Source organism: Oncorhynchus mykiss, chromosome 12 (assembly GCF_013265735.2).
Source record: "Oncorhynchus mykiss isolate Arlee chromosome 12, USDA_OmykA_1.1, whole genome shotgun sequence".
NCBI lineage: Eukaryota > Metazoa > Chordata > Actinopteri > Salmoniformes > Salmonidae > Oncorhynchus > Oncorhynchus mykiss.
The window spans coordinates 8,918,245-8,932,700 of record NC_048576.1 but is presented as its reverse complement, the minus strand read 5'-3'; the positions used below and the strand labels follow the sequence as shown (position 1 = coordinate 8,932,700).

Sequence of the window (14,456 nt, the reverse complement as noted above, 5' to 3'; positions counted from 1 at the left end):
TCAGAAATCCCAGTTGAAGAATTGTAGGTTGGAGGACTTCCTTGCAACTTATTCCCTGTTGATTCCAGAAATTCTCCAACCGTGGAGTTTTGGTATAATTCAGGGATTCTGCAACCCTAGTTTGCTGCATAATGCTGTGTGTGAAATACAGTACCTTTCTGGATCATTGACCCGTCAGGGTTACTGGTGCTGTTGACCAGCGCTCCCAGCGGGTCGTTTTCTGTGAAGGGGATGGGGTCTGGCACCAGCTTCTTTTCACTCAGACCCAGAGGCCTCAGCAACACCCCAAAGTCCTCCAGCCCAGTCAGACGGTCTGGGTCAGAGTCGTCTAGAGGGCCCAGCTCCCAGTCTTCTGGTTGGAAGAAGCAGATACCGTCATGAGTCATCTTTTTATTTATTTTAACCTCTTAGATCTCTAGGGGCGCTATTTCATTTTTGGATAAAAAACGTTCCCGTTTTAAGCGCGATATTTTGTCACGAAAAGATGCTCGACTATGCATATTCTTGACAGTTTTGGAAAGAAAACACTCTGAAGTTTCAGAATCTGCAAAGATTTTGTCTGTAAGTGCCCCAGAACTCATTCTACAGGCGAAACCAAGATGATGCATCACCCAGGAATTAGCAGAATTTCTGAAGCTCTGTTTTCCATTCTCTCCTTATATGGCTGTGATTGCGCAAGGAATGAGCCTACACTTCCTGTCGTTCGCCCAAGGTCTTAGCAGCATTGTGACGTATTTGTAGGCATATCATTGGAAGATTGACCATAAGAGACTACATTTTCCAAGTGTCCGCCTGGTGTCCTGCGTCGAATTCGGTGCGCAACTGCCAGCTGCTTCCACTTTACCATTTGATTCAGGGGAGAAAGCATGTGTCCAAGAACGATGTATCAATGAAGAGATATGTGAAAAACACCTTGATGATTGATTCTAAACAACGTTTGCCATGTTTTCAGTCGATATTATGGAGTTAATTTGGAAAAAAGTTTGCGTTTTGAGGACTGAATTTATGGATTTTTTTTGGTAGCCAAATGTGATGTATAAAACGGAGCTATTTCTAATACACAAGGAATCTTTTTGGAAAAACTGAGCATCTGCTATCTAACTGAGAGTATCCTCATTGAAAACATCAGAAGTTCTTCAAAGGTAAATGATTTTATTTGAAGGCTTTTATGTTTTTGTTAATGTTGCGTGCTGGATGCTAACGCTAATGCTAACGCTAAATGCTAACGCGAAATGCTAACTCTAGCTAGCTACTTTTACACAAATTATTGTTTTCCTATGGTTGAGAAGCATATTTTGAAAATCTGAGATGACAGTGTTGTTTACAAAAGGCTAAGCTTGAGAGATGGCATATTTATTTCATTTCATTTGCGATTTTCATAAATAGTTAACGTTGTGTTATGCTAATGAGCTTGCTGATAGATTTACACAATCCTGGATACAGGGGTTTTTTCATAGCTAAACGTGACGCAGAAAACGGAGCGATTTGTCCTAAACAAATAATCTTTCAGGAAAAACTGAACATTTGCTATCTGAGAGTCTCCTCATTGAAAACATCTGAAGTTCTTCAAAGGTAAATGATTTTTTTGAATGCTTTTCTGTTTTTTTGTGTAAATGTTGCCAGCTGAATGCTAATGCTAAATGCTACGTTAGCCATCAATACTGTTACACAAATGCTTGTTTTGCAATGGTTGAGAAGCATATTTTGAAAATCTGAGATGACAGTGTTGTTAACAAAAGGCTAAGCTTGAGAGCTAGCATATTTATTTCATTTCATTTGCGATTTTCATGAATAGTTAACGTTGCGTTATGGTAATGAGCTTGAGTCTGTATTCACGAACCCGGATCCGGGATGGGGAGATCAGAAAGGTTAAATGTATTTATTCATATTTTCATTTAATCTTTATTTAAGACCCTTGAGGTTAGAAACCTCTTTTGTGGAGGGGGTCCTGGATATGATTCACCAAACGATTCACTGTCTCCGAGCACATGGTGAATTTATTATAAGAAAACATTGGTTCACTGGGAGTCACTTAAACATATGATTCACAGAGCAGATAGAGGGTCAAATCCTTACCATCGGAGGTGCTGTCCAGTCGTCCAATTAAATCAGAAGCAAGCCCTTTCAATCTGAGGAGAGAGAGAAACAGTATGCCTGGGAGTAACTGACAGACTCAACTGTTGTAGTACTTTTAACAAGCATATACAGTGTTACTATGCCGCTCGAAGGACTATGAAAAAGAGCATATGTGTGTGTGACTCCTGCACAAATAAGGCACGATTAAGCATAAAGAGCATAAGTGTGTGTGAGTCCTGCACAAATAAGGCTTAAGCATAAAGAGGATTTCTTACTCACCGGTCATGTTTGGATCCAATCTCCCCTAGGTTAGCTGCCAGGTACTTCTCTCTACAGGTGCTACAGAGCAGGTAGTAAGGGCTACCGGACCCACACTCCCCTCCGAACCACCCGTCCACGTATACCCCAGTAGAGCGGTACCCTCGCCGCCCAGCGCTCTGGCCACAGCCCGGGTGATGCCTCTTCATGTGGTTGTTGAACTGCAGAGTCAGGGTGTTACACAGCTCACACTGTACCATGTCATGGGGCTGGTGCTCCTCGCCCCCCTGAGGGAAACAACAGCCATATCAACTGGACCGAACCAGGGTTGGGATCAATTCAACTTTTACAGTTACCTGCCTGAAATTGACTGATTTGAAATGGAATTGATTCCAACCCTGGCCTAAACCTTTTTTTCTAGTCCTATCCTACTGTTTGCTCTTTTTAATGAAGGCCGTTTGGAAGCCAAAACGTCATGTTTTTAAACTAAAAGTCATTGCGCTTATATATATTTCCCGGATCTGTGATTGTGAAATGTGATGTAGTACCTCGACCATCCAGAGGGTGTCTCTCTCCGAGCTGATGAACTCTCTAAACTGTAGCTCCTCATAGGGCTCTTCATGGTAGGGGTCATCCATGTACCCCAACTCTGACTCCTCCTCAGCAGCAAACGGGTGCGTCTCCGCCCTCTCCGGCCACTCAGACACCCCTGGGTCCTGCCTGTACAGCGGTGGGATGGGGTTGGGAGACGGAGAGTCTGGTTGAAGAAAGGATGGTGGTGGAAATATAGTAGGTTAGCAAGACGGAAAGAGTCACAATGAACAGTACATGACTGTCTCTGCCTAGTCTTTTCCCACTTCTTTTTTACACTTAAAAAGACAGATAGCCCTCCCAGAGGACAACACATGAAAGACAGATAGCCCTCCCAGAGGATAACACATGAAAGACAGATAGCCCTCCCAGAGGATAACATATGAAAGACAGATAGCCCTCCCAGAGGATAACATATGAAAGACAGATAGCCCTCCCAGAGGATAACACATGAAAGACAGATAGCCCTCCCAGAGGATAACACATGAAAGACAGATAGCCCTCCCAGAGGATAACATATGAAAGACAGATAGCCCTCCCAGAGGATAACACATGAAAGACAGATAGCCCTCCCATGTGAAAGACAGACAGCGTTTTTCAACCACTCCACAAATTTCTTGTTAACAAACTATAGTTTTGGCAAGTCGGTTAGGACATCTACTTTGTGCATGACACAAGTCATTTTCCAACAACTGTAACAGACAGATTATTTCACTTATAATTCACTGTATCACAATTCCGGTGGGTCAGAAGTTTACATACACTAAGTTGACTGTGCCTTTAAACATCTTGGAAAATTCCAGAAAATTATGTCATGGCTTTAGAAGCTTCTGATAGGCTAATTGACATCATTTGAGTCAATTGGAGGTGTACCTGTGGATGCATTTCAAGGCCTGCCTCTTTGCTTGACATCATGGGAAAATCAAAGAAATCAGCCAAGACCTCAGAAAAAAAATTGTGGAGCTCCACAAGTCTGGTTCATCCTTGGGAGCAATTTCCAAACCCCTGAAGGTGCCACGTTCGTCTGTACAAACAATAGTACGCAATAGTATGCAAGTATAAACACCATGGGACCACGCAGACGTCGTTCTGCCCCTGAACAAGGCAGTTAACCCACTGTTCCTAGTCCGTCATTGAAAATTTGAATTTGTTCTTAACCGACTTGCCTAGTTAATAAATAAAGGTAAAAAATGTTTTTTTAAATAAAACACTGCTCAGGAAGGAGACACGTTCTGTCTCCTTGAGATGAACATACTTTTGTGCGAAACGTGCAAATGAATCCCAGAACAACAGCAAAGGACCTTGTGAAGATGCTGGAAGAAACAGGTACAAATGTATCTATATCCACAGTAAAACGAGTCCTATATCGACATAACCTGAAAGGCCGCTCAGCAAGGAAGAAGACACTGCTCCAAAACCGGCATAAAAAAAAAACAGACTACGGTTTACAACTGCACATGGGGACAAAGATCGTACTTTTTTGGTCTGATGAAACAAAAATAGAACTGTTTGGCCATAATGACCATCGTTATGATTGGAGGAAAAAGGGGGAGGCTTGCAAGCTGAAGAACACCATCCCAATCGTGAAGCACAGGGGTGGCAGCATCATGTTGTGGGGGTGCTTTGCTGCAGGAGGGACTGGTGCACTTCACAAAATAGATGTCATCATATTGAAGCAACATCTCAAGACATCAGTCAGGAAGTTCAAGCTTGGTCGCAAATGGGTCTTCCAAATGGACATTGACCCCAAAATGGCTTAAGGACAACAAAGTCAAGGTATTGGAGTGGTCATCACAAAGCCCTGACCTCAATCCTATAGAACATTTGTGGGCAGAACTGAAAAAGCACGTGTGAGCAAGGAGGCCTTACAAACCTGACTCGGGTACACCAGCTCTGTCAGGAGGAATGGGCCAAAATTCACCCAATTTATTGTTAGAAGCTTGCTGAAGGCTACCCGAAACATTTGACCCAAGTTAAAGAATTTAAATGCAATGCTACCAAATACTAATTGAGTGTATGTAAACTTCTAACCCACTGGGAATGTGATGAAAGAAATAAAAGCTGAAATAAATAATTCTCTCTAATATTATTCTGACATTTCACATTCTTAAAATAAATTGGTGATCCTAACTGACGTAAAACAGGGAATTTTTACTAGGATTAAATGTCAGAAAATGTGAAAAACTGAGGTAAAATGTATTTGGCTAAGGTGTATGCAAACTTCCGACTTCAACAGTATGTGACTCTTTTCAGGAAACTAGGCGTATGTTGCGCGTCACTACTTCACAGGAGAGACATTTGAACGTAAACTTTTTTTATTTTTATGTTTGCGTTTTTTTGGCAGTAATGCCTCGTGGAACGTGAACTTTCATGTGCCTTAATAACAAACTTGTATGCCATCTGTAAATACAAATAACATTGCTAAATTATGAGCCTAGTTGGTTTAGCCACAGAAAAAGCGGGCAACCTTCCCGCTAGCCATGATTGGCTAAGATAATGAGTGGGCTGGACATGCCGCGAGATGAGTTCGGATTGGTCTGCCATGTAGCACGCTTCTGTCTATAACATGAGCTAGTCAGTATGTGTCGGTAATCATTTCTAATGCAGCTTTTTTGAAAGATATCATGTAGTAGAACTGCATAAGTATTGCTCTCCACTTTCTGGAGGACCGAGTTTTGAAATCAGTAGAATTAGAATATGATAGCTAAGGAAATGGAGAAAATTCTGGCGTTTAATTGCAAATATGCAGACGGGGTCGAAAAGAGAACACAGAAGGCTCCGGATTACATCTTCAAACTAAGGGCAACCATGGCATCCGTGAAAGAGAGGGAGAAGCATCCATCCATATATACGGGTAAGAGAGTCTAGCTAGCTACATTTTCAGATATTACACGTTTCTAATTTTGTCAGAAAGTAGTTTTCCTTTCAAGGTAAAGTGTTAGCTAGCATGCTAACATTAGCTGGCTGGCTAGCTAACATTACATGAATGATCTGTGTAGGAATACTATTTGTCTCTCAGAGCCATTTGCATTGCTAGTTATAGCCTAATGTTAGCTAGCTAACATTGACCCTGGTTGGTTAGCTTCCTGCAGATTCCGATTCACGTTATGAGTTTATGGTTCATTGTTTAGCTAGCTAGCAACATGTAAACAAAAGATTACACTATGCAAGTAACTATTTCAATAGAATGTTTATGATGTCACTGCGACAACTGTCTATAGACGTAGCTAGTAAATTCGCTCTGGCTATCTGCTCCGATTTCAGAGCACTCTCGTCTGAGGGTGCCAGAGCGCAGAATAACTGACGAATCTACGAATGCTCAACACCCGTTGAATATGGCCGGTGTCAGTAAACATTGGCAAAAAAATTATGTAATTATATTGTTGCCAGCAGCACAGTTGCAATCACCAATGCTCTGGATAACATAAAAACAGCCTTACTAGCTCTGCTGGGACTGGTAAAATGGTCAGTTCTCTAATTTGTGTCTGGAAGTTGCTTGCAAGCTAGCCAACGTTAGCCAGTTAGCTTGGGTGCTTGACTGCCGTTAGGTCAGAACGCTCGGATCAAACTTACTTTTCGGGCCAGAGCATCCAGTGGGTGCTCCGAGAGTGAAAAAGCTCTGAGTTTACTAACGGCCAATCTGACAACGCTCTGAGTTTACTAACGGCCAATCTGACAACGCTCTGAATTTACTAACGGCCAATCTGACAACGCTCTGAGTTTACTAACGGCCAATCTGACAACGCTATGAGTTTACTAACGGCCAATCTGACAACGCTCTGAGTTTACTAACGGCCAATCTGACAACGCTCTGAGTTTACTAACGGCCAATCTGACAACGCTCTGAGTTTACTAACTCTCAGAGCGCACTTAGGCACTCCAGATTAAATTTCTGAACACACCCGTAGTATAAACCAGCCTTTAGTCTTGAAATCTTTAGTACATGGCCTCACATGTGAATCCTTAAAGAGGATAACATAGAAAAGCAGTGTACTGCACTTTGCTTAATGCCCCTCAATCCACACAGAATCCTTTCCTAACACCAGCAAGGCAGAGTTGTCCGCATACAGCAGGAGTTTACATTTCACTGCTGCTGGTATTTCATTTACATGTAACAGGAACAGTAGAGGTCCTAGTATGAGGCCCGAGGGACACCACATGATATCCCCTTAGTCTCAGATAGAATCCCATCAATGTCACAGACAGAGAGCTTCGGGTCAGCTACCCAAATATCTTCCTGTTGGAGGTTGTGCTGACCTGCTCTCCTAAAGGATGTTCTGTGCCCCAAGCTGGAGCGCTGGCGTCTGGCCGGGGGAGGCCTGTTCCTGGTCAGGTGGACATCTAGGAAGTTCTCCCTCTCCACCAGGTCCAGGCCCGCCAGCAGACTGCAACACAATAACATAACAGTAACTAATCTTCCAACTCAACCAAGCCAACACAATCTTTGTTTCTGTGAATAATCTATTGATGTCAATCTCTCGAACTGACTTGCGTCTTCAATTTTTCTTGAAACAATCATATTGAATTTATGACTGACTAATCGACACAGCTCTACTACCCTTAACTCAATGGATTAAATTTTTTTTTTTAAATATTGTTTCTGTGTCTGACCTTTCGTTGGGTTCGCTGGTGGGGGCCTCGGGGCACTGTACGGTCTCCGGTCCGTCAGGGGAGGGGGTTTCAGTGGTAGAGGCTCCTGCTGGCTGGCTCTCCATCTGCAGCTCCTCAGTCAGGGGGTGCTCCAACATCCAGCTAGCCAGCACCTCGATGGTCCGTGAGTCTACTTCACCTGCCACACCTGGGGTCAAAGGTCAAGGAGAGGTAAGAGATCAAGTCCAAGTGAGGGGACACAGGCCCTTTTTTAAAAAGGGGGATATTGCATTAAGGCAATGACAATAGAAGTCAAAATCAATCATTTGAAAGGGACACGTTATACAGGAGTGTTAGATTGGAAAGTTTGTGATGGAAGTACACTCAATCCAAACTAATATGGGGAAGAAAGACGACAGTACTAGCGAAGGAGTAAAGAAACAAAAGTGTGAGAGACGGAGAGTGAGGGTCCTATTCAATCTAATTCAACGACTAGGTTCATAGTATAAAAGTATAAAATAGAATTTGTATTGAAAACATGCACGTGCGGATTCATGTGCTTAACCAAACAGTGGTGTTTACAATTAACCTGAACTGTATATGAATCGATATCAATATCTAAAAATGCTTTCTCACTATACAGAAAAATTAGGTAAAGTAGTCCAGAAACCTGGTTAACAGGGCTTAATTGAGAGGAGCCAGACAGATTTGAGTGGGGTACAGTATGCCAAGGAGAGGGAACAGAAAATTACAATTTGTATCACCATGAGCCTATCATTTCACATATTTGCTGGCTGGTTTGAATTTTTTTTTAGATTATAATCTAATGAAAAAAATGCCTAACAACAAAAATGCCTAACAACGTCTATTGTAAATCAGGAGTTGGAACCAGTTCAGGGAACAAAATCAAAAACAGAATAACAGAATCAGAACCGGGAATGAAAGTGATCTATCCTGTTCCCGGAACAGAACTGTTTTTTTTTAAAGCATGGGAACCGGTTAATAACGTTATTTTATGTTTTCAAGTCCACAAAAAAAACGCAACAAAGCACCTATGCAAAGTTCTCACTCTGTCACTCAGAAACTTCTTCCAGTGTCTGAAGAACGGAATTAACTTTCTCAATGCTCGTTATTAAGGATACTATAGTTATCACGTTTCACATTGGATTTATCAACTACAAAAAGGTAAGATGTGTTTTTAATTCTAGTGCCGCTCTGCACACACAAGCTCGTTAGCTAGCTAGCTACAGTAGCTCTTGTCCAACATTAAGCCAACTCTCGGGAGTTCAAAGACATTTTAAAGTTCCTCCATAGAAGTCGCTCTTCCATAGGTATTATTCTGCGGGCCAAATTCATATAATGCATGTCATAACAAGATGCCCAGCGCGCCAAGCCTTCTCCTCCAACCTCTCTCGCTCTCTCCCCACCAGTCGCATCTCGTGCCCTACACTTGTCTATCTATCATGCACGTAAACAACTATAGCTGGGCCGTACCATAGTAAGTTGCTCTATCCGAACTGATTAGTGAAGTAATTTAAGGTTTAAAAACCCCCAATATAAACTAACTTTTTTGGGGTCCGAAACGGTTCAGAACGTTATTTTCCTTGTCAGAAAAGTGGAATGGACTTAATAAAAGAATAGTTATTTTCAGAACGAAACAATTGGGAAATAATTTTGGTTCCAACCCCTGATTTGTAAAATACTAGTGTCTATACCACGACCCGTTTCGATAGGCCGCATGCAAAGAGGAAAGACATAGGAGTAGACCTAAAAGAAAGAAACCCAGACCCCTCTGGAAAAGCAGGAACAAGTCTACAACACAGAAAGCGGATGGAGCACAGTACACACCACACTTAACACACAGAGCGCAGCGACAGCAATACCTGCTGCCTCCATGGCCTTGTAGATATGTCTCATAGAGAAGCCCATTTCTAGTAAGCGGACTGGGACAAACATTTGAGGCCGTTCTAGAAATTGAGGAGACAAAAAAAAAGGTAAAAGAAAAACAAGCCAACAAATCTGTCATCGACAGTAAAATGTTTGACATGTCATCATACAATGAAGGCAACGACAACTTCCTATCGGGCTGAAATGCAAAACTCTTTCAGTAAGAACATACTGTAAATAAGGTATTTTTGATTTTTATTTTGAATACATTTGCAAAAAATATATAAAAACCTGGTTTTGCTTTGTCATGATGAGGTATTGTGTGTAGATTGATGAGGGGGAAAAAAATATTTAATCCATTTTAGAATAAGGCTGTAAAGTAACAAAATGTGGAAAAAGGGGAAGGGGTCTGAATACTTTCCCGAATGCACTGTAAGTACTATTGCAGTAACAGCACTCAAAGTCCTTACAAACAAACAAAAGTTTACTTATTTTACCACAAGAAGTCCCTAAATTGATTTGCAGAACAGTGTGAACTCATTGAGCAGGCTGCACCTTTCCCAAAACAATTGTCACCATCCTAAAAAAATGATTTGGTTTTTATACAGAAAGAACTGGATGAATTCTCTATGTAAGAGAATTTCCTGTTGCTCTATTTAGGACTGTTCATTTTCAACACAAATTCATGGTCCCATTCAAGCAATGTGAGTAGATGACAAACTGATTTCATGCATGCAATCAATCAACTCTTCATATACAAATACACAAGCTCTGGTTGTCAAAAATCAAGCACTCATAACAGAAATAACCAGCTGGACAATGAACATTAGCCGGGCATGTCATTCAACATGCCATGACATGCAACAGGCAGACATAAAGTTCCCCGTGAGCATTACAGTATCTATTCTGTCTTGTTATTGACGGAGCGGAGTTGATCTATAGCCTGCTCTCAGATCTGTCTGCGCTGTATAACCAACTGCAAACATATCTGGGACCAGGCTAGTTGGTCCGTGTTGCTGTGTGACTGGTTCTCTTATTGAATGAGATGGGCAGCACACCATAAAAGGCTGTTTACACATGCAGATCAATTCTGATCTTTTGCCACTAATTGGTCTTTTAACCAATCAGATCAGATCTTTTTGCCACTAATTGGTCTTTTAACCAATCAGATCAGATCTTTTTGCCACTAATTGGTCTTTTAACCAATCAGATCAGATCTTTTGCCACTAATTGGGCAAAAAAAAAACAGAATTGGGCTGCCTATCTAAACCCAGCCAAATTGCCTTCAATCTTCCATGTATTTGTTTTTCTTACCCGCGCCACGGCTCCTGGCCTGAGAATTAGCGCAGGGCTCCATGAAGCTGGTCTGCTGCTCTGTGAAGCCCTCACAGGAAGACGAGGTGGCCAGGCCGAAGCCTGGGCCGGGACCGTGCAACATGGGGGGGTTATTAACCAGGCCGGCCAGGGTAGGGAACCGTGCTAACACCATCCGCCTAGAGGAAGCCAAGCCAACAACACAGTGGTAGTGGGCTGCATTTAGCACAAAGACAGCTGAGATACAGAGGCACCACTGGTTGTGTGTTAGGACTAGAAGTTCCTGGACAGAAGGGAGCCCACAGAATGGAGCCCACTGACAATTAGAGGCTTCCAATTCTCTTCATAGCCTCATCATCAGAGATAGAACACGTTTGTTACATTTAACATGTAGGGCCGATTGCTCCATTGAAAATGTCCAGGAAACCGCCTCATAGAGTTGAACTGTGCTGTAAGTCTGCTCGTCTTTGGGAAGCCAGCAGTTAGATCAGAACCAGGAGGAGTTGCAGCAGAGCTGAAGCCTTGGGAGGGTTAGACAGAGCACAGTCTCATTTCACACACTCACCACCACTCTGAGTCTTCTGTGTCTCAGACGAGCTGCCGACTGATATGGATCTGGAGCAGGAACATCAACAACCCAGGCTGTCAATGGAAAGTGTGTGTGTGTGTGTGTGTGTGTGTGTGTGTGTACCCTGAAAAGGACTAAGAACTACTGTGATTCCGACATTAACCTTCATTAATGACTAAACGTACCATAACATAGAAATAGAATTACATAGAAATAGAATCTATGTATGGATCTGTACTCACTGCAGGAGGTTGATGGGGAGGAAGGGGTTAAAGTTCTCCAGGCCATCGGCCTGCAGCGCAGAGAGCAGGGAAGCAGCCAGGTCATTGGTGGAGGACGAGGCAGAGGCTCCGTTTGATTGACTGAAGATGGCGGTGCCCTCTGACCCCGTGCTGTAGAGAGACACAGAGCTGGAAGTCTTTGACAGCGGCTGGAACGAGGAGTGGTGACCAGGCTCTACAGGGAGAAATTAGAAATAAATGATTTTAAATTATTCTTCAGCGGCAACAACAAGCTAAATTCGCAAGAACTTCAATTTTGAACAAGTCTAAAAAAAAAACAAGAATTTCGTACCACTCGTTAAGCTTAACCTTTCACACAATAACCCAGAGAGAAATACGAAGCCATATTGGACTGGCCAAACCAGAGGACTATTCGTCTATTCTGAACATTACATTTTCTATAAGCCAATAATAACGGTACTAGTACCCTTCCAGTCTTTGGTTACTTTGTCCTCCTGCAGTCTGTTGAGAGTTCCTTTGAAGATTAGGACCTGAGCTCTCTCTAGGTCTGACAGGGACACACTCTGTTTGATAGGGCAGGGTCGCACAGCCCACTTCACCATGCTCCGCACCATAAACTGTAGCACAGACCTAGGAACACCATCATGGAAATACTGGAATTCAACGACAGAGTTATGCTAGATAGTTTTATTTCATTTTAAATAATTGCTTGTTTTTAACTGTATATGTAAATGTCATTTTATTTGGGTATTTGAAAAGCACTATATGAATCATATGTGTGTATTATATTCTGAATTTGTTTTTGAAAAATAAATTCAAAATCAATCTACCTCATTTCAGCAGCGTTGCTGTCTTCTCCGGCTGGGCCAGGGCTCAAACCAGAGTCCCCTGGCTTAGCCTGGTCAGGGCTGCTACTGGTCAGGATGGCAGCAGTAGAGGGGTCTTGATGCTTTGGCACCAGCAGCAGGTCAGTAAACTTCCCACAGCTGAGGATGACAGCCAGGGACTTTAAGGCTCCCAGCAGGAGGTAGGAAACCCTTACAGCCCGGAGCTCCAGGGAGAAGACATCTGGCTGGGGCTTGGTCTGATGGGGGGAGGGGGTCGGTAGGGTTGGGGTTGGAGTTGGGGGGCAGGAGGACGAGGTACTACCCTCCTCTGGATCGTCACAGGACTCTGAGAGCGCTCTAGTTGGGGACGGGTGACTGTTCCTCTCCCTCTCTCCTTCCCTCTCCTCCGTCTCCTCTGTTAGCCCAGTGCCTCTTTCAATGTCATCATCGTCCATCATGACACGGGCGATGTCTTCATCTAGCCTGCGTTCCAGCACGCTCCGAGGGATGCTCCATCCCTCCTCTTCCTGCTCGGAGGAGCAGCTCTTCCTGGTTCTCCCTGTGCCTCCTCCTCGTCCCCGGGCCTCCTCCTGCTCCTCCAGGAGGCCGGTCAGGAAGATCAGGTCTAAGAGGACAGAGGGTTTGAGGCCTCGGAATCTGCTGACGTCACACTGGGGCACGTCACAGGGCTCCAAGGAGGAGAGCGGAGTATCGCTGGGTGACCAAGAATTCAGGAAGCTTTGGTTAGTGGTGAGAGAACCAGGACATGAAACAGATGGAGAGGGAGGGAGGAAATGAAGGAGGGAGGACAAAAAAAAAGAAGAAGAGAAACAAAAAGAAGGAAGAAAAGGGAAAGGTAAGAAGGGTGAATTAGGTAACCGAGGGAAAGACACATGATTAAAACAGAACAGAAATAAACAGAAAAGAAAGACAGACACGCACAACAGAACAGGATGGAACTGTAGAGAGACAGACACAACAGAACAGGATGGAACTGTAGAGAGACAGAACAGGATGGAACTGTAGAGAGACAGACACAACAGAACAGGATGGAACTGTAGAGAGACAGACACAACAGAACAGGATGGAACTGTAGAGAGACAGAACAGGATGGAACTGTAGAGAGACAGAACAGGATGGAACTGTAGAGAGACAGACACAACAGAACAGGATGGAACTGTAGAGAGACAGACACAACAGAACAGGATGGAACTGTAGAGAGACAGAACAGGATGGAACTGTAGAGAGACAGAACAGTATGGAACTGGAGAGAGACATAACAGAATGAAACTGGAGAGAGACAGAACAGAATGGAACTGTAGAGACAGACAGACAACAGAACAGGATGGAACTGTAGACAGACAGACAACAGGATGGAACTGTAGAGAGACAGAACAGGATGGAACTGTAGAGAGACAGAACAGGATGGAACTGTAGACAGACAGAACAGAATGGAACTGTAGAGACAGACAGACAACAGAACAGGATGGAACTGTAGACAGACAGACAACAGGATGGAACTGTAGAGAGACAGAACAGGATGGAACTGTAGAGAGACAGAACAGGATGGAACTGTAGAGAGACAGAACAGGATGGAACTGTAGACAGACAGAACAGGATGGAACTGTAGACAGAGAACAGGATGGAACTGTAGACAGACAAAACAGGATGGAACTGTAGAGAGACAGAACAGGATGGAACTGTAGAGACAGACAGACAACAGAACAGGATGGAACTGTAGACAGACAGACAACAGGATGGAACTGTAGAGAGACAGAACAGGATGGAACTGTAGAGAGACAGAACAGGATGGAACTGTAGACAGACAGAACAGGATGGAACTGTAGACAGAGAACAGGATGGAACTGTAGACAGACAAAACAGGATGGAACTGTAGAGAGACAGAACAGGATGGAACTGTAGACAGACAGAACAGAATGGAACTGTAGAGACAGACAGACAACAGAACAGGATGGAACTGTAGACAGACAGACAACAGGATGGAACTGTAGAGAGACAGAACAGGATGGAACTGTAGAGAGACAGAACAGGATGGAACTGTAGAGAGACAGAACAGGATGGAACTGTAGACAGACAGAACAG

The 14,456-nt window shown here is 43.4% G+C and overlaps 1 protein-coding gene across 6 annotated transcripts in view; it reads right to left on the bottom strand.

Moving 5' to 3' along the window:
* LOC110536778 (probable E3 ubiquitin-protein ligase HERC1) overlaps positions 1-14,456 on the bottom strand; it is a 102,210-nt gene that overhangs the window by 35,677 nt on the left and 52,077 nt on the right. For 3 of the 6 annotated variants that reach the window (XM_036936833.1, XM_036936835.1, XM_036936837.1), the window contains exons 40-50: positions 12,357-13,091; positions 11,993-12,156; positions 11,527-11,740; positions 10,717-10,895; positions 9,399-9,482; positions 7,537-7,723; positions 7,183-7,310; positions 2,883-3,091; positions 2,356-2,621; positions 2,077-2,129; positions 155-352 (exon numbers count right to left, since the gene is read on the bottom strand). In XM_036936833.1, coding sequence (XP_036792728.1) covers positions 155-352; positions 2,077-2,129; positions 2,356-2,621; positions 2,883-3,091; positions 7,183-7,310; positions 7,537-7,723; positions 9,399-9,482; positions 10,717-10,895; positions 11,527-11,740; positions 11,993-12,156; positions 12,357-13,091 — 2,417 coding nt within the window. Of the gene's footprint in view, positions 1-154; positions 353-2,076; positions 2,130-2,355; positions 2,622-2,882; positions 3,092-7,182; positions 7,311-7,536; positions 7,724-9,398; positions 9,483-10,716; positions 10,896-11,281; positions 11,332-11,526; positions 11,741-11,992; positions 12,157-12,356; positions 13,092-14,456 lie in introns of all 6 variants that reach the window. The other 3 variants (XM_036936839.1, XM_036936836.1, XM_036936838.1) reach the window with 3 other exon arrangements.